The following is a 26,142-nucleotide window of genomic DNA, read 5'->3' as shown; positions in this document are numbered from 1 at the left end:
CTCGAACTCAGAAATCTGCCTGCCTCTGCCTACCAAGTGCTGGGATTAAAGGCATGCACCACCACCGCCCGGCAGTACATGTATCTTAAGAATAAGAAACTTTCCATAATTATACATCCCTTATTGAACAGTCAGACCAAGTGAATGTTTCTAACATTCCAGATACTTCCATTATGCCATTTTCCCAAAGGAATACTAATTACATGGATCTTCCACTAGCAAGGATTTCTTTTGTCTGTTATGTAGATCCATATTTCCCTTCAAGTATATCATCTAAGGGTAACTGACAATAAATGTATAATATAGTTTGTTGTTCTCGTGCAGGGGGCCAATTATTCTTTCTTATGTGATATTAATATCTATTTAGATGCTGTATTTGAAATCCGTTAAGCTGGAAAGTGTCTTCAACAATCAAACATGCTCTGCACGGTATACAGACTTGCCTGGTTAATAAAGTCCTTAAATTTTAGCACAAAAACTTTACATAGCACCACTCTAGCCTGGCTTTAGGCTCATGTGATAACTAGGAGGAAATGTTGGGCTCTGTCTACATGCTGTTTTTGAGAATTAACCATCTGTAGGATTTGGACCAGAGTCAATGAATGCCTAAACATTGACTTTTTTTTTTTTTTTTTGTATTTGTGGTGGGCTTAAAATCAGCACTAATCTTAGAGATTTATTGTGCATATCAAACCTAGTATGAGTTAATGAATATTGAGACATTGTGGAAATTGAACTTGCTGTGTTCATACTCTAGTGTGAGCCATTAGATTTTACTTATTGGCTTTATCTAATCTTATTTATTAGCTCTCACTTAGGTAAATCAGATTAAATACAAAATACAGTACAAGGTATGGCTATTTGAGGTAGATCCACAAGATATCTTTGAATAGCTCATTCCATGAGTGCGTGAGAGGCAAATTTAACTAGAGAGACCTAAACAAATATTAAGCAGATGCTTGCACATAGTCATCTTGTCTTTAGTACTTTCACTCTACCTTATATATATATTTGGATATTATTTTTCTGTATTCTGGCAGAAAATAAGCTGTTTATCAAATCTACCATATATACTGTCTTAGTTCAGAGAAAATATTATGATTTGGAGCCAGATGATGGGTCCACAGTTAACAGTGTGTACCGCTCTTGCCAAGGACCCAGGTTCAGTTTCCAATACCCACAGTGGGAAGCTCATGACTCCTGAAACTTCAGCTTCAAGAGATCTGTCTTCTGGGCTTTATTGGCACCCTCACACAAATCACACACACACACACACACACCCTCACAGAAATACACACACACACACACATACACACACAAGAAAAAAAAAACAATACTTGAAAATAATTCATGACTTTATTTAAGAACTAGTTGAGACAGGTTTGGTAATGGGTACCAAAACTGAAGACACAAAAAGATACATATTAACTTTCCAGTTAGGCATTGGAGACCAAGGGTGAGCAGTAAACAGGTGAAGCTCTTGCTGTTGGGGTCACAGTGGTGAGCAGGTCTAGTAGGTACTGGGGATATTTAGTCTGTATTATCTGCCAAATTAAATTCACATCCACAATGCTTCTGAGATTGTTACAACAGCTGAAGCAGGAGGATTACTAGAAGTAGGCTACCCGCATTTGCATGTCTTTGATTTTCTTTAAAAATCTTCTCTTTACATCAAAACACCCAAAGAACAGAAGAGACTAGCAGATTTCACACCTCGGAACTGGTCTTCTGGAGGCCCCTAAGGCATCTCCTGTTGTATGGGAAAATGATAAAGTTACTTGTTCCATGAATGGATGTTTTCACCATAGGATCCTGGTGAATAGAGCAAAAATATTTTGTAGTGGGGTAGTGGGGAAAGAAAGAAAATGCCATCCTCCTTGAATCCATGCTTTCCCACGTGAATTCTGAAGTGTTTCCTTGTGACACTAAGTTGATGCACATATGAATTCTGGGAATTAAGTTGGGATTGGAATGATACTTAGAGAGTTTGACAAGCAACGGGGATCTCAGTTGCCATTCTAAGAACCCATCATTGGCTAAGGAAATGCTAGGTTTTTGTTTTTTGTTTTTTGGGTTTTTTGTTTGTTTGTTTGTTTGTTTCGACACAGGGTTTCTCTGTATAGCCTGGCTGTCCTGGAACTTACTCTGTAGACCAGGCTGGCCTCGAACTCAGAAATCTGCCTGCCTCTGCCTCCCGAGTGCTGGGATTAAAGGCATGTGCCATCATCTCCCGGCAGGAAATACTGTTTTTATTCTCACTATTACTCTGTACTTTTGGTAGATATAAAACCTGTTTGCTAACTTCAAGGCAGCAAGAGCATCCCCAAGGCTACCAATGACATTAAATGCTTCAGTCACCAGTAGAGGGAACAGAATATGAAGGCAGAGCAGTTTCAGAGGTGATAGCATGGGTCTGTGCCTGTAAGGTCTGTTAAGGGCAGTATTTGCACACACAAAAGAAAAATCCAGTCCTTCAAATATGTCATTGAATACACAGTCATTGTGTGTCTGTTGTGTGCGAGACATTCTTTCAAGCTGTGGAGATGGAGAAATGAACCATACTGTTAACCATACTGAAATCAATCTATAAGACCAAAGAAGCTATTCTGTCTTAATCCTCTCTTCCTACTTTGTACCGCATACAGCCATGCCTTCCTTGGACACCAGCCTCCTATCTTACGCCTGCATGCCCAATGCCTTCCATTTCTGTAGAGTAACCTGAGCATGCAAGTCCCTATGCTGGCTTGCCTGTGTGCATCTCCATCCATGATCACCATTACATCTTCCCTTGCTCACTGTGCTACCTCTGCATCGCAGCAAATGCTCTCCTGCAGTGAATCATGTCCATTTATGCTCAGGGGATTTGGTGCCATCATCACTCCATGAGATAAGAGTCCCCTCACCTAACACTTACCTTCTTAGTTCTCCCTTAAATGCAGTAAATTCCTGCCTTTCTGGCAGAAATCTTGGCACATAGCAGCCTTATAAAAATACCTGTTGAATGAAGGAGTGAGAGAACCAATCAAATCCCACTCTCAAAGAGCCCATGGCCTTAACAGAGAAGACAGCAACAGATGCTCAAATTAGCAAGTGCTGCAAATTGCAAGGCTTTTTATTTTCTTCATTTAAATAACCCAAATGTTTTTCTTAGTAAGACATGCAGTTCCCCAAGATATACTCCCAAGACAGTAGAGAAGTCTCAAACTTTTGATATGGAGGCTTTCAGCATTTTGTACATGACAAACATACTGTCCAAAAATCCTTTTGGTTTGTCCCCACAGTGGCCTCAACCTGAACAGACAATATCAATGCAGTTCACTACAGTGTTAATTGTGAGGATATTAGCATGGCATAAATATCAAATGTTTACGAGAAAGGTACTTGTTTTATAAAATTTTTCTATTTTCCAGTTGAGGATACTTAATTTTTCACGGGTACATGGATCTTAAATTTCTATTTGAATATGTTTCAAAAGTAAACACTAAGGAATGCAATCCAGAGAAAAATTTCACCTGTAATCTCTTCTTGACTGTTAGCAGATTAGGTTTACATTGACAGATTTGATGTCTCCCTTCAAAATGCTGCAGGTATTCATATAATTACTGCTGTCCTCTACCAGAAAATATCAAAAAATTAATCTGTGTATGTTATCCCTAGAAGGTTCAGATTGCGCTTTGGGTGTTGGGCATGGTATAGACAATGAAAAAGAAATCTCTGTAAAGCCCAAAGCACCTCTGAGGACAGTGTCTACCTAGAACTGAGGATGTCTTTGTCTTATGATGTATCTAAGTTGGCCTGCTCCTGATCCGGTATGATCAGCCAGGTCCGTGGATGTGTAAGTGGGATATTTGAGGATGTATTGTTGTTTAGAGCAATAACATTCAGATGATACAAAAACTTACATTGAAACATGGCTCATCATAAGGATTCATAGAATTTGTGTGTGTGTGTGAGATAATTTGACTATATTTTGGTAATCAAGTTATTTTTTAATGAAGTCATCATTTCATTTATTTACTTTAAAAAATACCTACTTCCAAGTATCTCTCTCTCTTTCTCTCTCTCTCTCTCTCTCTCTCTCACACACACACACACACACACACACAAACACACACACATACTCATACACTCTGTTTATGTTAGTCATAATTTTGTACTTTATTTACAAAGTGGTTATCAAAGTGCACGAATCTCATTGTTTTTAAGAATTTCATTTTGATGAGTGCAGAAGACTGCTGACTTAAGTTCTAGAGAGACAGCTCAGGAATTAAGAGCAAGTACTGCTCTTGCGGAAGACCTAGGTTCTGTTCCCAGCACCCACATCAGCCCACCCACCTGCAACTTCAGCTCCAGGGGGTCTGATGCCCCAGCTTACTTGCCTCTGTAATTTCCTCTCTGCCTGCATGCACATGTGCACATAGCCCACACATCTGTATAATTAGATTATATAGTAAATAAAGATATCTAGAAATATATCTTTACAAACAAGTTCTACTCAGCTTCTCCAACCCGATTTTAATTTTAAAAATGAATTTAATTGCAACTTCCTTTTTTGCCAAAGACCAACAAAGTTTGGATAAACCAGCCCACATTACCACATTGGAATTCAGGCATATTAAGTCACCCTAAGGCCATTGAATGAAATAAGAAAGCAGAGACTCCTGAAGTAATTAAAATAGAATTAGGATAGAGGTTTAGCCCATTTCATTTCTGAGAGGATGTGCACTGACTCTAAATGGTTGCATACTGTATGCATTACAGTGAGTTTGTATTGGGAGAGGGGTGTATCTGAGGAATTCAGCAAAAGGTCTTCCGTTTTGCGTGATGCTTTTGAATGCTGCTGGAGCATGTCTGCTACCTGGTAAGACATGCTTCACCGCTTGTCTACTTACATGTGCATAACCACTTTTAAGCAGAGAAACTGCATGATTTCAAACTTGAGTCTTCAAAAGTCTTTTTCATTAAGTTATGACTGAACTGTGTGAATTAACCGACATTTGTGACACGTGTTAATGGGACAGAACAAGGTTGAGAAATTGCAAAGGCAGTTTATACAGTGTCTTGTTTCCCCTTCAGGGAATGATGCCACCTCAATTGTGAACTGTCTTCATATTTTGGGTCAGACTTTGGATGCAAGGTAAATAGTCACATTTTTATCTAAGTGAATTAATATAGTTATGACACATATGAATGTTTAGAAAGGACTATATGCCCTGATTTTATTTTTGTGATTTCATGAATATATTAGTACAAGTGAAAAGAAACCTTATCAATTACAGTGGATACCATGGTCCTTAGATTGCACAGTCATAAAGAGGTTATTTAATCTTTACATTATTTCTCTAGCAGCTAATTTTATTACTGAGTTATCAATTATGAATGTATCATGTGTGAGCATCACCCTTTCCCCTACTTACACCCACTTACATATACACACCCACATACACATACACACACCATACACACACTCACACACCATACACATACACACACAACCCCCACAAATACCCCACACATATACACAAACATTTACATACACAAACACACACCATACATACACTCACACATACACACACACACCATACATACTCACACTCACACACACACCATACATACTCATATACACATAAACACACCCACCCCCACCCCACATACATACACACCCCATACATACATACTCACACATATACATACACACATACTTACACATACACACCATACACACATACTCACTCACTACCCCCCCCCCACACACACATGGACATAGAACTCTCTGGAAAGAGGGAGGGATGAGTAGGAGGGGGACAAGAGAGGATACTTAGAGGTCAAAATGACCAAAGTTTATTATATACATATGTGAAAATGCCATAATGAAGCCATTACTATATATAATTAATGTATGCCAATAAAAAATACAAAAGTTGAGTGTATTCTAGGTGTCTACTGTAGTGGAGAGGTAGCATAGTGGTGGGGGGCAGGTTTTGTCCTTTGGTTGTTGCTGTCAGAGATCTAATCTCTTCCTTCCTGATTTCCCAGGACTGTGATGAAGACAGGCCTGGACAGCGTGAAAAGTGCACTCAGGGCCTTTCTGGACAACGCAGCAGAGGATCTGGAAAAGACAATGGAAAACCTGAAGCAGGGCCAGTTTACTCACACCAGGAGCCAGCCCAAGGGGGTGACTCAGATCATCAACTACACCACTGTGGCGCTCCTGCCCATGCTCTCCTCCCTGTTCGAACACATCGGCCAGCATCAGTTTGGAGAAGATCTGATATGTATGTAACTCTAGTCCTTAGGAGCAGGTTTTGAATTAGCATCATCGGGGTCATCCCAATGGGCTTCTGCATGCAGATGCTTTGATTATTACATAACTGTATAGACAGGTGTAGGATGATAGAAACCATCTTGACAGAGGTAGATCTGTATGTCCCATGGACCCAGAATAGTCATGGTTTTAGATTGACTCTTCTGTTCTGTTGAAGCCACCAAATTCCCTGAATCCATTTCATTTTTGCAATGTTTATTTTCAGTGGATTTGGAACATAGAGACATGCCACCTTAAATGTTTTCAAATCATTTCTGAGTCCAGCTCAAACTGGTGACTGGACCACGAGTTGTTCCACTAAATAATACTATCTCTGCTGAGCCAAATGCATCATCTAGATCATTGGAGTATGCCAAGCAAAACTACCTCTGTTGATAGGTTTCCATGTGATTTTGAGAGACATTTGATTAGCTAGTTTGGGGTCAGAACTCTGAAGTTGTTGAAAACTTTATCCCCAGAATACCCAAGGTTAGGTGGGAACTGAACACTTGAGTTGCCTTGACCATTTGCAGGGCTGCTCACAGGAACACGCGATGAGCAAAGAGTTTTGGGGGAGCTGACACACCCTTAGAGACTCTAATAGTGTGGGTTCCAGGTGCTGGACAATGCAGTGTAAAACACTGGACTGTTCTGTGGCTCTTCCCCTAGCATTGACAGAACCATATTTTCACCAGTCGGAACATTGCTTGTGGCCCAGACTATAGGTGAAAATAGGCCTTATGTCGAAGATGATATTTCTGTCATGCCATGGCATAGCTAGCGGTGTTAGAATTAGAAAGCCACACTTCTGAGATTTCTTTTTCAATGATTTAAAGACATTTCCTAGATGCACTACCTGATTTCCCTAACATCAAATGCTGTAGGAAGGGAAAAATGAAAAGATAGCTCAGTGATTTGGAGTATATATTGTTCTTGTAGAGGACCAGATTTTGGTTCCTAAAATTCACTTCAGATGGTTTAAAAGCCCCTGTAAATCCAGCTAGGGAGACCCAGGTCTCTGGCTTCATCAAGCACCTGTACTGACCTGCCCATACTGACAGACAGATAAACCTATACCTAATTTAAACATTTAAAAAAATCTGTAAATATCTCCTGAAGAAATTTGCATTTGAATGTCAGATCTTTGGAAATATTTGTGAGTTATGGTAACAGTTATTATATTCAACATTGTATGAATGAGACTTTTTCCATGTAAACCTTTATAGAGCATAAAATCTTTATTTCTCTCCATAAGAATACTCAAAACTGATAGTTATTCTTTTTCCCTTCAGATAGTCTCATCATTTATTTTATTTCTTGGCAAGTCCTTCCCTTTCACATACTGAGAAAGATTATTAAAATATTTTTCTCAGAATGTTCTAGATAATCACAACACATTTATTAAAGTGTCTTGAGCTCCTTTCACGCAGGAAACACTTTTGAAAAGAAGTTTTTATCTTTTCTTTTGTAAATGTGTCCTTATTTTGCATTTTCCAAAGTTTCAAGCATACTGACTGTAGTGGAGAATTCTGGGTTGAGCCTACACATTCTCAGGGTCATGTGCTATGCAAGTGTTTACTTCTCAATGGAGACTCTCTCTGTTTCTAGTGGAGGATGTGCAGGTGTCTTGTTACAGAATTCTGACCAGCTTGTATGCCTTGGGAACCAGCAAGAGCATCTATGTGGAAAGGTGAGAGCTGAAAACAGCCCAGTACCGATAGCAACTGTACCTCAATCCTCTTCATTTTATATACATTTCTTACTTTTGGAGCAACCCAGATTAATTTGTTCAGTTTTTCAAGAAGAACTTAACATAAAAGAGGGAACAAAATACACATGGAAGGAGTTACAGAGACAAATTATGGAGCAGAGATTGAAGGAAGGACAATCCTGAGATTGCTCCACCTGGGAATCCTTCCCATATTCAGTCATCAAACCCAGACACTATTGTGGATGCCAGCAAGCACTGGCTGACAGGAGCCTGATATAGCTGTCTCCTGAGAGGCTCTGACAGTACCTGACTAATACAGAAGTAGAGGCTCACAGCTATCCATTGGACTGAGTACAGGGTCCCCAGTGAAGGAGCTAGAGAAAGGACCCAAGGAGCTGAAGGGTTTGCAGCCCCTTAGGACGAACAACAATATGAACTACCTAGTACCCTCAGAGCTCCCAGGGACTAAACCACCAACCAAAGAGTACACATGGTGGGACTCATGGCTCCAGCAGCATATGTATAGCAGAGGATGGCCTAATCGGTCATCAATGAGAGAAGAGGCCCTTGGTCCTATGAAGGCTCTATGCCCCAGTGTAGGGGAATGCCAGGAAGTGGGAGAGGGTGGGTAATTGAGCAGTGGGAAGAGGGGAGGGAACAGGCTTTTTTTTTTTCTGTGTTTTCTTTTTTTTTTTTTTCGTAGAGGAAACTGGGAAAAGAGATATCATATGACATGTAAAGAAAATACCTAATTTAAAAAAGTAAACCTCAAAAAAAAAGAATTATTATTATAAAGTGCAGTGGGGGCATAGTATATAAACTATAATGGTTTGTCTTTTATATAACAATGTAGTACATAAATTTTAAACTTGGAACTTGTAAGTCTTAGGAGAGGGTCTGCTAGCATTGCTTGTTACTGTGTATCAGAAAGAAAAAAGACTGAGGAGAGACTTGCTGAGTGAAGACCAGACCCATATCACCCAACTAAAAAGCCCAACATGGCAGCATGTAGCTTGTCATCTCAGGGCTTGGGTGGGAGGCAGAGGCAGGAGAATCCTTGGAGCCTGCTTGAGAGTGCAGTCTAGATGAACTGGTGGATTCCAGGGTCAGTAAGAGACCTCGATTCAAAAACTAGGATGGAGAGTGGTAGAAAGTGACTGGATGTTGACCTCTGGTCTCCTGTTGTGCTCATGCACGTCACACACCCGCATGCATATGTGCACGCACACAAAGAAATACAAAGTGAGCTGGAAGCTCATCTTCTCACACTCTAGACAGAAGTGGCTCACCATGGTCAAATGCTGTCCACACGTAAACCAAGACCCAGCACCAGCATTCAACCTTCAGATTCTCATGTCTATTGTCTATTTCTGATTATTTTCCTAATTAATAACAATCCCAGAGTTCAGAGATTCTCAGATAACAGCATCCATGTGTGACATAGTTATGATTTGTCAAACCCTTTCACAAAGCTGGTTTGGTTTTATACTCTTAACTCTCATAATTTAATACGCAGGAGCTCAGTTTTACTTTTTTGTTTTAACTCTGCAGAGGAAGCAGGATCCTGATTTTATTTGCAAAGAAATTTTCTTAATTCTCCTTAAGTTTTTTTGTTTTTGTTTTTTGTTTTTTCAAAGATTTGCTACTATAATTTCTTTCTCTCTCTCTCTCTCTCTCTCTCTCTCTCTCTCTCTCTCTCTCTCTCTCTCTTTCTCTCTTTCTTTCTCTCAATTTTTTGTTTTTTTATTTTTTGGTTTTTTGAGACAGTGTATCTCTGTGTAGCCCTGGCTGTCCTGAAACACACTCTGTAGACCAGGCTGGCCTTGAACTCAGAAATCCACCTGTCTCTGCCTCCCAAGTGCTGGGTTTACAGGCGTGCGCCACCACCACCCGGCTTCTTAAGTTTTTTTTTAAGTATAATATTGATATCCTTCTTTTAGGTTAAGCTTATCAATTTCTGATGTCACTCCTTCAGTTATTCATCTGGAAATAATACATTTTTTGCACTTGTAGGCAACGATCTGCACTTGGAGAATGCTTAGCCGCCTTTGCTGGTGCCTTCCCAATAGCCTTTTTGGAAACCCACCTTGACAAACATAATGTTTTCTCCATCTACAACACCAGGTGTTCACGAGAAAGAGCAGGTAACACAGAGAGCTATGCTTGCCTTTTGAGAAATGAAGCCACATCTTCATGTCGCATAGGAAATTATTCGATTCTATCATACATTTTCTGTTTTGGGGATAGTGAGATCATTTGTCCGAAAGTTTGATTTATGAAAGTACTTATAAGGGAGCAGTGGGCTGGAATGAGGCTACTCATGAGCCCAGATTACCAGAGGAGCGGAGCCTCCTTTCCTGGATCCTGGAGGAAGAGGAAGATGAGGAAGAGGAAGAGGAAGGGGAAGGAGGAGGAAGGAGGAGGAGGAGGAAGGAGGAGGAGGAGGAAGGGGGAAGAAGGGGGCAGGATATGGGAGATTTCTTACCATGATTGTGGTAGTTCATAATTTGAGGCAATCTGAACATATGTCAACTAAACGTGCCATAATTTTAATAATTCTCATGCTTGTTCATGAATAGACATGGACAGTAAATAGGGGGATTCCTGTAATACAGTGTCTTTTAATTACCTTTTTCAGTTTATGATCTCTGAAGCTCTTTGTTCTCAAGTATTATAATTTAGCATTTTTTAAATGTGTACTTCCTCTAATGTTTCTAAAAGAAAAAAAATTTAATTGCTTTTAAGTTAATGAGACACAGACAAATGAATACTCTAGTAAAGCACAGGAAATAATCAGCAAATATGAAAAAGTAGATTGATCAGCTTTCTTATTGAATAGTTTTAGCAGCAAGTCAGGGAAGGTTATGCTATTGTCATTTATTTCATTGGTAGATTTGTGCCCTTCATTGTTTTTAAGTTTTTACACATTTTTGTATATATAATTTTTATGTGTGTGTATTTATGTCCATGTCTACATATATATGCATATACTCACACATGTGACACACTGTTCATGTCTAGGTCAGATGTCAACTTGCTTGTCCTATTTCATGTGTTTTAAATGTATCTTTAGCTGATTTATCACTTTAAAGGTTTATTATTGGAATTATGAGAAGCTTAACCAACAACTTTGGTTTATACCAAATATAAGGTGTGTCTCCCTAAGACTCATGAGTCTGTATGTGTGGATGTTGTGTCATGGATCCCAGACCAATGTGTGGTATCCATTGCAAGGCAATCTGAACATTTGTTAGGTAGATAGCCCTATTTTGCTCATGACTCCAACTGAAAAAGGCATTTATTCTCTTGATGTTGACTTTAGATATTTACCATAGGGAGCCTATAGAATTATTAATAGGAATGTGAGTTGAGCTGAATGAAAAGCAAATAAACTCCAGTTTTCTTCTAGCCTCTAGAATAGTCCAGACCAATTCTCAAGCCAAAATATGTCACAGATGCCCTCTGATGGGACTTTTTCTGTTTAATGTTTTTCTCATTCTATTGATTTTAGATGCTTTCTAATAATTGTAGAATTGCATACTCCTCTACCTGAAAACCTGTTTCTGTGTGACCTAGTTACACTGTTGGGTTTATTTTTTAGTGAATCTTACCAATTAAGGAGTGTTTAGTGACCTGAATAATTATTATTTAATTTGACTACTTTGTCTGTTTTACCACATGATAAGTGAAAACAAAGACAAAGGTATTGAATGTGCAATAGTATTATTTTTGACATAATCTCTTTATGTTTGTAAGTAGTGAAAAATGGTTTAGGTCAATATGTTGATTTTTCCGTGTAGTAGCATATAGTCATCTTATTAAGGTTTTGTGAATTATTAGTTTTTGGACACACAAGTCAAGAACAAAGTAGATTTATTACCTCTGTAAAGATAAGGAACTATGCAAACAGATTTCATACCTGGTCAGGTTTCTATATCATCTCATTTGAATAACAATGGGAATTGAGTTTCATGATCTCATTTATCGTTTAGTCAACCATTGCAGGAGCATTTTTATGAGGTTTTGTGAGCATAGAGGAGATATAACACAAAGATGACTAAGATTTGATTCTTTCCTGCAGGGACTTCTGGCCTGTAGGAGAGAGAGAGAGATGGAGATGGAGATGGAAGGGGAGAGGGAGAGGGAGGGGGAGGGGGAAGGGAAAGGGAGAGGGAGGGGGAGGTGGAGAGGGAGAGGGAGAGAGAGAGAGACAGAGACAGAGAGAGACTGATAGACATGGGCAATAGAATAGAATTCAGAATAAAGACTACTTGGAACTAGAAAGTAATGTTATTCTAGAGTCCCTGGGAAGACTCCACACAGATAATTCAGGATGAGTCTTGAAATTGGGAAGACAGAAATTTTGACTCATTAGGGAAAATGTTGAGAGGAGATAGCTCCCAGGAGAGGTGAGTAGACAATGAAGTAAGGTTGGGAAACCAGAGGAGGGAAGCAAAAATGGGGACTGAAGCCAGTAGCAAAGAAGATTCATTTATCAGCTACAGAGAGGGACTGATGTATGGTAGAGATTCATTGGACAGCAGTAAATCCCTTAGCACAGTTCAGCTGTGTTGAGTCCTGGAGAAGCAGTGACTAGGCAATGCCTATTGGAAAGAATAGGAAGTGGGGTGATTGTGAGATTTCTTGGAGGGAAAATCATCTCAGATGTGAGCCAAGGAAAGTTCATCAGCATTTAGCCATGGTGATTGATTGGATAACACCTTGCTTAAGTAACTGTGTTGGAGATTAAATCAAAAGTTTAAACTTATTGTGTCTCGGTGGACCCTGAAAAAAAATCCAGGATTAGACACAAAAAAATGAATAAATAAAACTTGGAAGGCTTGTAGTTTTAAAAGAACAGAAGCCAGCAGTAGTGTGTGTAGTTTTCAAGATAAATATATAAGCAGAGGAAGAGAGGGGCTAAAATTGGATCCTCAGAGAAGCCAACATCTAACTGGGCAAGGAGAAAGAAGTGAGTTAAGGACACTGCTGAAATTGAGTAGAGAGTCACAGGGACTGGAGATGGTGATGTTAAGAAGGGAGGCAGTTCAGGAAAAGGGACAAGCTGCCTAGCAACCATTGAGCTATGGATGTAGTGTCATGAGTTCCCCATATGCTGGAAAGCTGAGTCTAGTTGCTGTACAATGATGCCTGGGAAGTAGAGCTTCTGGAGTCATTTGCACATTCATAGATGTGGCTGGCCAAGTACTGCTAGAGAGGAAAAGGCTGGGAATAAAGATCTGAGCGAGGCCTTGTAGTGGGAAAATCATTCAGACAGAGGAGGTAACAAGTGAAGGATCGCAAATTCCCTTCCTCTAAATATAGGGAGTAGAGATGAATAGGGATACACAGGGATGGCTTGAAAATGGTGAGTGCAAGAAGCAGGAAAAAGAGAGAATACCTAATCTTATTTGCTGTAAATGGACAGAACAATCAATTAGCCTGCTAGCCTGAAGGGGCATGGTAGGATGGCGGAGTTAGTAAAAAACTTTTAAATGGCAGCCAGCCACGATAGAAGGAAGAAGATATCAGGAGAAGGAGAGCCAGGTTTGAAGCCCAACATGAAATATGGTGTCTGTTTGAGAAAGCCAACTTTGCCACGTTACCTGTTCTTACACTGAGCACACCCCATTTTAATCTGTGTTTCTCTAGCTCTCAGTTTACCTCCAAATGTGGAGGATGTCTGCCCAAATATACCATCCCTGGAGAAGCTTATGACTGAGATTATAGAGCTGGCAGAGTCAGGAATCCGTTACACTCAGATGCCACACATGATGGAGGTTGTACTGCCCATGTTATGCAGCTACATGTCAAGGTGGTGGGAACACGGTCCTGAGAACCATCCAGAGAGGGCTGAGATGTGCTGCACAGCCCTCAACTCAGAGCACATGAACACACTGCTGGGCAACATTCTCAAAATCATCTACAACAACCTGGGGATTGATGAAGGAGCCTGGATGAAGCGCTTGGCTGGTAAGGATAGGAAAGAATGCACCTTATCATTTGTTGTATTTCCAGCAAAGATTTCTAATATTGAAGGCTAGAAATTTCCCACAGTAATCTTCAGTGTTTTCTTCTGTGCTCAAAACTACCATTACTTAGTCCTGTTATGCTGTTTTAAAAAAACAAGATATGGATGAGATAAGACAGTTTCTAACTGCCCTAGTCTCATTTTTGTTGCTGGGATAAAATATCGTAACCCAAAGTGTCTTTTGAGAGGAAGAGTTTCTTTTAACTTACATTTAACATGTTAGTGTGAAATCACTGCAAGGATATCATTGTGGCAGGAGCCTAAAGTGGATAGTCGTCTCAAATCCATCAATTGCAAAAATAAATAAATGATGCATGCTCACTTGTTTGCTTTTATTCAGCTAAATTTCTTCAGTTTTACGTAGCTCAAGACTTCCTGCTTAGGTAATGGTGTCACCTACAGTGGTCTAAGTCTTCCACATCCGTTATCATAATTAAGACAACTGCCCATAGGCATGCCCACCAACCAACCCAATGTAAACAATTCCTCATTGAGACTGTCTCCCCAGATGATGCTAGACTGTGTGAAATTGACAATTATAGCTGCTCATTACATAATAATTTCAAACAGTTTTCTAAATGATTTATTTCTATATAAGACTACTTAACAATCACAAGAAATAGTGAATAGTAACATCAATAATGATTATGTAGACAGAGACAAAAGGAAGGCTGGATTTTGAAACAACATACCTTCATATTATTTTCCCATGACAATGGGCTGAAGAATGGAAGATAAAGTAAAACACATACAGTTCAGTTTATTATTACAAAATTTATATTAAAATTCTGGAGGTTGTCTAAATTCCCAACAGCTGGAGCAGTATGGGTAAATATTTTCTGTATATCCTCTTACAAAAATATTACATTTTCTTCAAGTATTCAGGTTTCAGTCATGTCTTGTGTCTTGGGAAATACTCATGTTAAATATAGAAAACAAAAGTAAAAATTTTAAAGGAATGCAGAATGATCTGTGTACAGTATGAATTAATGAGTTTATCTATTGATGAAAACTAAAAACATAATACCAGTGTCTTAATGATTGAATAGGTAGATTCTAAACTTCTCACATATACTTTACCCAATGTATTTATATATATATATATATATTTGTAGATATATATGAATATTATATAAATATAATGTAAAAATCCATCTTAAAAATTGCTTGTGTAGTCTACACCTATTACTGATTGCTGACCAGGGCAGAATTGTTATGTATAATCTAACCCTTCTAGGAGATGATGATGGGATGATCTGAGGGAACTGCAGGCCTCACATGATGATATTGCAGAGAGTGTTCTAAAAATGAAAGAGCTAGAAGACTCATTTTCATTTTGGGGCTTTGTATAGTACTGATTTTAAAATTAATCTAATATGATTCCATGTCTTTTTAAAATTTTATTCTAAATCATTACTCAATCTTTTGTTAAAAAAATAAACACATTGAATTTAGTTCAGTAATCATGTTTAAGCATCAAATATGCAATTATGTTTATGGCTAGAAAAATGGCAGAGACATAAGCTCTATCCATAAGGAAGTTATGAAAGAGAAAAAGTAGGGATCTCACTCCCATCACCATTCCAGCAATTCATCCTAATTTTAATAGATGAATTAAATTAAATCAGCAGAATATTAATTAATGTCTGTTTCCAGTGTTTTCACAGCCTATCATCAACAAGGTGAAACCTCAGCTCTTGAAAACTCATTTCTTACCCTTGATGGAGAAGCTAAAGAAAAAGGCTGCCATGGTAGTGTCTGAGGAGGACCACCTGAAAGCTGAAGCCAGAGGGGACATGTCTGAGGCTGAGCTGCTCATTCTAGATGAGTTTACCACACTGGCCAGGGATCTATATGCCTTCTACCCACTCTTGATCCGATTTGTGGACTATAACAGGTACACTGCAAAAGTGGCTCACAGTCCTTCATGATCTGCTTGGCTCATCTGTTCATAGAGACTACATAGTTCTCTGACTCCTGGGCCATGAACTTTCTCATGGTTATAACAAAATGTTAATGCATACATTGATTCTTATTGGACATCTTCAGCTTACAGCTGGATAATGTTTACTGAAGCTTTCTATGCTTTGCAAGTAACATATCTATTGTTATATTGCTCCAGTTTCTACAGCAAAGACTAGAGTATAATTTGCAGATTATATAGAAAAAAATGCATTTAAATTGTTATATACATGTATATTATATAAATAATATATGTACACATACAAAACATATACATCATATACAAAAAATTTGGATGTGGATTATAAAGCAACTATTTTTTCAAAATAAAACTAAACTTTTTATTTTTAATTTCTTCTCTTAAAAAGCTATTGGATAGTTGCAATATTTACAAGTTTTTAAATGTTCTAGCCATACTGTGAAACCATTATGAATTCTTTGGTCAGCAAACCTTGCTTAGGCAGGTTGGGTTTAGGAGCCCACATTTTTAATCCCAGCATTTGGGAGAAATAGAATTCAGAAAATCTCTGTGAGTTCAAATTCAGCCTACATAGCAAATTCCAGACTAGCCAGAGACCCTGTCTCAAAAAAAGAAAAAAAGAAAAAGAAAAAGAAAAAAAAAGAAAAAGAAAAAGGAAAAAGGAAAGAGAGAGAGAGAGAGAGAGAGAGAGAGAGAGAGAGAGGAGAAAGGAAGAAAATTTTAAAAAAGACTTTGCCAGAAAGGATTTTTTGGGGTGTCTGGGGGGTAATGTGTTTTTTTGCTTAGTTAACTGTAACTGAGAATCTGCTTATCACATGTTCCAGGGCAAAGTGGCTGAAGGAGCCCAACCCAGAAGCAGAGGAGCTATTTCGAATGGTGGCTGAAGTCTTCATCTATTGGTCCAAATCCCATGTAAGTGTGAGAAAGCATAATTACCTACTATTTGATGTGTGATGAGGGTTTTGCAAAGGTAGACCAGTTGTCTGGTTCCTGCAGTCAATGTCTAAATAGCATTTCTTAGTTTGTCTCCTAGAATTCGTTTGCTAGTTTAGGACAGAAGGAAGGCAACACTGGGGACTTTAGGGAAATGGAGTCTCTTTTAAGCTCTGTAATTTATCTTTAAAAGATAACAAAATTTTGATAGTATTGTATAAACATTAAGATGTTTATTTATACCCTTCCCTCTTTTAGACAGTTTGTCATAAAGCCCAGGCTGGTATTACATGCCTGCTTTACCTCCATATCCTGGGATCCTTTAGGATATGCCTGATTTAAAATGACTTTTAAAATATATGCATTTGCATATTCATATTGATGTCTGTTATCTGTGGCACCCTAGGAAATTTTTTAGGTTGTTTCTCTAAATCAAATAAGGTATTTTGTTTGTTTGTTTTGTGGTTTGAGCATGCTGGTATAGAGACATGCCCTGATGTAGACCTCATCCCTTGGTATATTAATACAAGTCTTTGTAGCTTAAGCTGACCTTGGAGTTAGCCTGCCCTCATGCTTGTAATTTTCTCACTTCTATGGGACCATTGTCAAGTGCCACCATGCTTGATAAATGATTCCTTATTTTATGCAGCACATTTTAATGGAGACATTAGCTTGTTTGGCAGTATTTGGGGGAAAATGTATATTCTAGAACAAGTCAATCTATTTTCACCTGCCAAAATCAGAGATGGATTGACAGTCTTTTATCTTTTTCTCTCTTCCATACATAATCCAATTTTTTTTTTTTACCCATCAAGGGGACAGATGGAAGGAATCTAGGATTAGATGTTTAAACATGTTGAAAACTGCTAGAAAATTGGCATATGTATTCCACTCAGCAATCCTTTAAACATAAATGAATTATCTTTAAACTTTTGTTGTAAAGAATATTTTGGAATAGGACTCTATTGTGTAATCAGCAGGCTATTTTAATGATTCTTTCTTTAGTAGGAATATTGATATATATCTTTTTGGTTATGAGCCTAGCCTTTAATGGCTTGATCCATCTCTCCAGCCCTGATATATATTTTAAAATCAAAGTTATTTATATGTATTGATATTTTTCCCAAATGTTTCAGAATGTTTTTAACCATTCTGTCTCTAAATTAAAAGTACTTAAAATAATGTTATAGCATTTTTTTAGAATTAGATGGAGTACCTATCAGAACAGGAAGTAGAAAGTTGTTCAAAGTTGTGTGTGCTCTGGAAAGATTGTTTATCCCTGGAAACAACATATATCACTCCCCAGCTAACCTAGGACTGGAGTGTTCATACTGTCATTTGGTAATGTGCAATTTTATGACATAAACATTTCAAGCTTCGTCTTTAAAGCAAACATATTCAGGATGGGCTTGGTGACATGGGTCTGTCAAGAAAGTAAAGGAAGGAGGCTTACAAGTTGATAGGCTGCTTGAGCTACAGAGTAAATTCAAGGCCACGCTTGGCAATTTAATGAAAACATCTTCTAATAAGAAGCAAGAAGGTTGGGATAAACTCAGAGATGGAGTACTTGCCTTGTATGGACAAAGCCCCAAGTTCCATCCCCAACATTGAAAAAGTTAATCATGTTCATATATTGTTCTTAAAACAGTTGTCCCTAACCTGGCTGTCTCTGAGAAAGTCATGTATACTAAACCAGCACTAACTCTGAGAACATTCTGGACACCTGCGTATCTTTGATTATATTGTTTTCTCCAAGTGGTTTTAACTGAGATTTCCTTCACAACCTCTTAGAATTTCAAAAGAGAAGAACAGAACTTTGTGGTCCAGAATGAAATCAACAACATGTCCTTCCTCATCACTGACACAAAGTCCAAGATGTCCAAGGTACCAAGTCTTCCATCTCTTTCAATGTTCCTTTATGAGTTGATGGCTTTTTTAAAATTTTTTTTGAGACTTCATAATGGTAATTGTGATGGTTGGTTTGATAGTATTGCTTATTGATGTAAAAACATTTGTGTTGTTCAGATAGTTTCTAGGATTAGTTTGAATCAGGTGCAGTAAATACTGAGACATAAAAATGACCTGTGAAGGATAAAGTTCTTACAGATTTCTGGATACTAAATTTACTAAAAGTAATTTCTTAAAAGGTGGTACATATAAAAAATGTGATCCATACAATAAGTGTATATCTTTGGAATATAAAATTCTTGCTTCTTATATTCAGAATGTTTTTGGATTTGATGGAACACAGCTATATATGGAATAATATACTGCAATATTATGACTTAGTATACCAGTCATTTATAATGAATCAATTGCTGGGGCTGGTGAGATGACTCAGCAGCTAAGCACACTGGCTGCTCTTGTGATGAACCTAGGTTCAAGCACCAGCATCCACATGGTGGCTTACGACTATATGTAACTACAGTTCTTGGTGATCCGATGCCTTCTTCTGGTCTCTGTCAGTACTGAAACACACATGTGCAAGACACATACATATACAGGCACAAACTCTACACACACTAAAAAAGATCTTTAAATAAACAAATCAACCGCAGTGTCACTTCTCTTTGTGCTGAGTTTTCAGCATCAGACTTGGACTTATTCTGCCTTGTCTTTCTTTTGCTTTGTTTTGGTTGTTTGTTTTTGATACTGTGCTCCACTGTATAGGTCTGTCTGTCCTGGAACTGACTATTCGAGGCTGGCCCCAAACTCACAGAGATCTACCTACCTTTGCCTCTCAAGTGCTAGAATTAAAAGTGTAGGCTATTTCACCTTCTTTTAAGTAATGCCAATCAGTCACTTGCCTTGTATATTTCCTGTTGTTTGTTTTCTCAGTTCCCTGTGCTCTTCCTTGTATGTCATTGTTATAGAACTGGTTCAGCTTTGAATCACTGCTGCAAAAGAAATCCAATATACTTGAAGGCAGATATGGGACAATTGTTTCCATAGAATATTAGAGCTGTATCTCTTTCTTAGAAGACTACTCCCTGCCCATCAGATCTTAGAGTAGACTTGAGGTGCCCTTGTGACATCAGCCTAGTCCTTAAAAGAGTCACAAAAGACTGATCACAGGATCACAATGTAACATGATCACACTGATACTCCTAAATATTTCTGCATCTCTGAGACTGGCATACTTCTTGACTTCTCAGGAGATACACTAAGCTATGATAAAAGAAGAAAATGTAATTTGTAATAGTTATTTATAAGCTACATAGTTTTTAAACAATCCAAATAATGTATGAATTTATAAAACACATCCTTTGCATGAATGTATATTGCAAATCATCTATTCAAGCAAACAAAAAAGGTTTCAGTATATAAATTCTTTTAAGAATTGAAAATTAGAAAGCATATTATATATGAAATTACTAAATGGAATTCCTCCCTAATATTATGATGGGTCTTTCTATCTAACAACTACGTGGGAATAGAATATCATTAGTTAATTGTAAAAAAGTAAAAATAAAAAAAAGTGTTGGGAAGGAAAGATAACCTTTTCAGAAAGGTTAGGATTTCTGAAAATAGGGATCCAAGAAAATGATGACAGTGGGACCATGATTATGTCAAAGAAGATTATAAATCTGAATGAAAGAAATATGGGTGGTATCCCAGTGTTTATCTTTGTTCCACAGGCAGCCATTTCTGATCAAGAAAGGAAGAAAATGAAGCGCAAAGGGGACCGGTACTCTATGCAGACATCTTTGATCGTGGCAGCTCTGAAGCGATTACTGCCCATTGGGCTGAACATCTGTGCCCCTGGTGACCAAGAGCTCATTGCTCTGGCCAAAAATAGATTTAGCTTGGTGAGTCTCCTGGTCACCCAGGGATGGTAATTATCAGACCTCCAGACTTTGCATTGCATCCTTTGAGTAACTGTCAATAGTTCATTTATAAGTACATTTTTAGTAAGTAGTTTTTTTCTGTAGACCTTAGGCATTAAATCAATGACTGCCTATTATATTTAGGGTGTTTTTATCCTAAGTGATGATAGTCATCTCCAAGGCATCTTCTGGAAGCAAATATATGAACAATAGGTCACAAGGTGGGGGGGGGGAATGGAAAGCATATGTACTCCTTCATAAAATCTGCTCTGAGGACTATTGTCAAATTTTGAAAACTGATTTTTCAACATTAAAAGCAAAATGTGTTGTGCCAATGGTGGCTAGATGAGGTGTTAGCTTTCTGGAGCTTTGGTCCTTTACAGGCATTGGGATTTAACTTTGTTAGAGTTATTTCCTTGATTCTATTTGCATAATTTCAGGTGACTATGTAAACTTTCAAAAATGTGCCTTGGGATTGTTAGTTTGTATTTATGTAAATCAGAGAATGCATTTTCATGTTCCTCTTCCCAGAGACTAACAGTGATTCACCTACGTGGGTCTTGTTTTGTGCCCTGGAACAAGTGAATGGAGGAAAGCTTAGGGAGAGTTATTGGAAACTTGATTTTCTCCTATACATTTCTTGTTACAGCTCTGTTATGGAATATGTTGTAACATGCAAATGTCTCATTATGGAGGTGTGAAAGGCATAATTTATTTTTATGTGAGCCCAAGGGAATATGTTTCTGTTTTCTTTATTTTTACAAATTTGATACTCATTCTGTTGACCTTTGACATTCTTACTGAGTAGTTCAAGTAAATGGTATTCTTGTTTGAAGTAGTTTCAGTATATAAAATATTTTCTGAAGGATAGAAATGTGGCTCAAGAGTTAAGAGTATATACAACTCTTGGAAAGGACTGAGTTCAGCTCCTACTTTGGCAACACATAATCACCTGCAACTTCTTCTCTGGAGTATCTGACACCTTATTCTGGTCTCCAGGGACAACTGTGTGCACGTACACACACACACACACACACACACACACACACAAACACACACGCACACACACACACAAACACACACGCACACAGGATTAAAAAGGATCTGAGAATGCTTCAAATTTGTAGTATGCATTTTGATAAGCATACTTGTCAGAGATATTTAATGGAGTATTTATTTGATTTGTACTTTGACTGTGGCAGTTGATGCATTTATTATGGGACTTCTTTTAGTAACATGCATTTCTTGACAGAAAGACACTGAGGAGGAAGTGCGTGATGTAATCCGCAGTAATATACACTTACAAGGCAAGGTAAGCCAGCTTTTATTCCAAATTATATTTGACATTTTCAGAATAATATTATTAATAGTCTCACATTAGCAAATAAGGTTATCTTGATTGGCCATTATTTTACTTGAAAAGACTTTAAATTAATAATACAAATGGTAGTAAGTGGTGTGTCCTTAAAAACAGAGGATCATAAATTATAAAATTAGAAAACAATATGACACAGATACAATAAATACTTCATATACATTTTATAATTACTTTTCATGGTTTGGGTGACCTGGAAACAGATATCTATAACTAGTTGAAAAATTTCCTTTAGTGTTCAGACAAAAATTCATATATATATATATAAGGTATTGAGAATTGCTAAGGTAAGAATAAATGGCTAATAGCAATAACACAAATGATAGCTCATGCTAGTGAGGAGAACACTCCTCCATTGCTGGAGGGAATGCAGATTTGTACAGCCACTGTGAAATCAATATGGCAGTTCCTCAGAAAATTGGGAACTGGTCTACCTCAAGACCCAACTGTACCACTCTTTTAGTGGGTGCCCTTGTATTTGGGTATATATGTTAAGAATTGAAATGTCATCATATTGGTGATTTTTTTAAAAATGAATATTAAGTGTCCTTTCCTATCTTTTGTTATTAGTTTTGGTTTGAAGTCTATTTTGTTAGATATTAAAATGGCTATGCCAGCTTGCTTGTTAGGTCTGTTTGCATGTCATATATTTCCCCAACCCTTTACTCTGAGTTTATGACTTCTTTGAAACTGAGTTTGTTTCTTGGATGCAGCAGAAGGATGGATTCTGTTTTGCATCCATTCTGATAGTCTTATGTTTTTTTTTTAATTGGGGAACTGAGACCATTTATATTGAAAGACATTAATGATCAATAATTATTGATTCTTATTATTTTGTTGTTGTTTTGGTGGTGGTGGCGGTAGTGGTGTGTGTGTGTGTGTGTATGTGTGTATGTGTGTGTGTGTGTATATGTGTGTGTGTGTGTGTGTGTGTGTGTGTGTGTATGCCCATGTGCCTGTGTGTGTCTTTCCCTTCTTTTGGTTTTGCTAGTGTGAAATTTACATTTCTCATATTTTCATGGGTATAGTTAACCTCCTTGGGTTGGAGTTTTGTTTCTAGCACCTTCTGTAGAGCTGGGTTTGTAAGTATATACTGTTTAAATTTGACTTTATCATGAAATATCGTATTTTCTCCATCTATGGTGATTGAAAGTTTTGCTGGGTATAGCAGTCTGGATTGGCATCTGTGTTGTTTTAGAGTCAGCCACACATCTGTCCAGGCCATTCTGGCTTTTAGAGTCTCCATTAAGAATTCAGGTATAATCCTAATAGATTTACCTTTTTATGTTATGTTGTCTTTTTCCCTTGCAGCTTTTAATATTCTTTTGTTGTTGTTGTTCTCTATGTTTAGTTTTTTTTTTTTTTTTTTTTTTTTTTTTTTTTTTTTTTTTTTTTTTTTTTTTTTTTAATTTTGAGGTGAGGAGACTTTCTTTTCTGGTCCCATCTATTTGGTGTTCTGTAAGCTTCTTGTACCTTTATAGGCATCCTCTTTCTTTAGGTCAGGATAATTCTTTTCTATGATTTTGTTGAAAATATTTTCTGGGTCTTGAGCTGAGATTCTTCTCCTTCTTCAGTTCTTATTATTCTTAGGTTTGGTCTTTTTATAGTGTCCCAGACTTCCTGCAGGAATTTTTTTTAGCTTTAACATTTTCTGTGACTGATGTATTCATTTCTTCTATCACATTGTCAATGCCTGTGATTCTCCCTTCCATCTTTTATATTCTGTCAGTGAAGCTTACCCCTCTAGTTCTTATTCAGTTTCCTAAATTTTTCATTTCCAGGATTTCCTCCATTTGTGTTTCTTCACTGCTTTATTTCCATTTTTGAGTCCTTTTCTTCAACTGTTAGGTTTTCTTTTCTTCATTTCTTTAAATGGATTAAAAATGGATTCACACATTTCTTCCAATTGTTTGTATTTTTCTGTCTTTCATAAAAGATTCATTCATTTCTTCTTTAAGGACCTCTATCATCTTTAAATAGTTGGTTTTAAGGTCTTTTTCTTATTCTTCAGCTATGTGGTATATTCAGGGCCTGTTGTGGTAGGAGATCTGTACTTGAGTGTAGACATATATTTACTAATTGTTTTCTTTTTTTAAAAAAAAAAAATTATTTATTATTATATCTAAGTACACAGTAGCTGTCTTCAGACACACCAGAAGAGGGCATCAGATATCATTACAGATGGTTGTGAGCCATCATGTGGTTGCTGGGATTTGAACTCAGGACCTTTGGAAGAGCAGTCAGTGCTCTTAACCACTAAGTCATCTCTCCAGCCTTCTAATTGTATTCTTAAGCTGGCAACTAGCATCTGGCTTGTGGTGGTTATAGGTCTAGAGGCTGATTTCTGGGGTTTCCCTTGTTGGGTGGGTGTTTTGTTCCTTGGGTTCGGTTTCCTCTCTGGATTTTCAGAGAGCATGTCTGTGTGTCACATATTTTATTGCCCTCCTGGCTGATATGTTCATAGGGAATGCTTGTTGATGTTGAAGGCTGGGATGCTGTGACTAGCAGGGGGAGGGAAGGTAGGAGGGGATGGTTTGTAGGATCCACATGAGGCATGGAAAGGGAGGAAGGAAGACTGTAGCTGGTGTTCTGCTGGAGTGCTAAGGATGAGCCTGAGGGATTGGCTCTGTCAGGGGAACAGAAAGAGCAAAGAAATTCTGCAGGCAGCTTACCCCTAAGCTTGTACAACCACTCTATAAATCAGTTTGGTGGTTTCTCAGGAAATTGGACATAGTACTACCAGAAAATCCAGCTATACCACTCCTGGGCATATACTCAGAACATGCTACAACATGCAATAAAGGACACATGCACTACTATGTTAATAGCAGCCTTATTTATAAAAGTCCAAAACTGGAAACAACCCAGATGTCCCTCAACAGAGGAATGGATACAGAAAATGTGGTATGTTTACACAATGGAGTACTACTCAGCTATAAAAAACAATGAATTTATGAAATTCTTAGGCAAATGGATGGATCTGGAGGATATCATCCTGAGTGAAGTAACCCAATCACAAAAGAACACATATGGCATGAATTTACTGATAAGTGAATATTAGCCCAGAAGCTGGGAATACTCAAGATTCAATTCACAAACCACATGAAACTCAAGAAGGAAGACCAAAGTGTGGATACTTCGATCCTTCTTAGAAGGGGGAACAAAATACCCATGGAAGGAGTTACAGAGACAAACTATGGAGCAGAGACTGAAGGAATGACCATCTAGAGACTGTCCCACCTGGGGATTCATCCCCTATTCAATCACCAAACCCAGGCACTATTGTGGATTCCAGCAAGTTCTGGCTGACAGGAGCCAGATATAGCTGTCTCCTGAGAGGCTCTGATAGTGCCTGACTAATACAGAAGTGGAGGCTCACAGGCATCCATTGGACTGAGCACAGGGTCCCCAGTGAAGGAGCTATAGAAAGGACCTAAGAAGCTGAAGGGTTTGCAGCCCCTTAGGACGAACGACAATATGAACTAACTAGTAACCTCAGAACTCCCAGGGACTAAACCACCAACCAAAGAGTACACATGGTGGGACTCATGACTCCACCTGCATATGTAGCAGAGGATGGCCTAGTCGGTCATCAATGGGAGGAGAGACCCTTGTTCCTGTGAAAGTTCTATGCCCCAGTATAGGGGAATGCCAGGGCCAGGAAGTGTGAGAGGGTGGGTTGGTGAGCAGGGGCAGGGCGTAGGGAACAGGTTTTTATTTTTTTGTTTTTTGCTTTCCAGAGGGGAAACCAGGAAAGGAGATATAATTTGAAATGTAAATAAAGAAAATATCTAATAAAAAAAAAGAAGCTGAGGACCTTTGACAGTTGAAGGGTAATGAGGAAAAAAAAAAAAGAAATTTTAACTCTATTCTTTGCTTCAGTATTTGAGCTCATTCATCTAAGAATTTTTTGGGTGCACAGACAAGTGTCATTTATGATTCTTCTGGGGACAGTCTTTATGATTCTCTACTGGAGACAGTCATTCTTACTGTTTCATTTCTTCTTTTTTTTTTTTTTT

At 38.0% G+C, this 26,142-nt stretch overlaps 1 protein-coding gene across 8 annotated transcripts in view; it reads left to right on the top strand.

Annotated features, from left to right (window-relative positions):
• The window catches only part of Ryr2 (ryanodine receptor 2), a 600,588-nt gene that overhangs the window by 480,238 nt on the left and 94,208 nt on the right, over positions 1-26,142 (top strand). For all 8 annotated transcript variants that reach the window (XM_031357976.1, XM_031357968.1, XM_031357974.1 and 5 more), the window contains 10 exons: positions 5,077-5,137; positions 6,037-6,275; positions 7,913-7,994; positions 10,029-10,159; positions 13,668-13,988; positions 15,703-15,943; positions 16,813-16,900; positions 18,713-18,805; positions 20,560-20,730; positions 22,001-22,060. In XM_031357976.1, coding sequence (XP_031213836.1) covers positions 5,077-5,137; positions 6,037-6,275; positions 7,913-7,994; positions 10,029-10,159; positions 13,668-13,988; positions 15,703-15,943; positions 16,813-16,900; positions 18,713-18,805; positions 20,560-20,730; positions 22,001-22,060 — 1,487 coding nt within the window. The remainder of the gene's footprint in view (positions 1-5,076; positions 5,138-6,036; positions 6,276-7,912; positions 7,995-10,028; positions 10,160-13,667; positions 13,989-15,702; positions 15,944-16,812; positions 16,901-18,712; positions 18,806-20,559; positions 20,731-22,000; positions 22,061-26,142) is intronic.

Source organism: Mastomys coucha, unplaced genomic scaffold (genome assembly GCF_008632895.1).
Source record: "Mastomys coucha isolate ucsf_1 unplaced genomic scaffold, UCSF_Mcou_1 pScaffold7, whole genome shotgun sequence".
NCBI classification, from domain to species: domain Eukaryota; kingdom Metazoa; phylum Chordata; class Mammalia; order Rodentia; family Muridae; genus Mastomys; species Mastomys coucha.
This window is presented reverse-complemented; position numbering and strand designations above follow the sequence as displayed.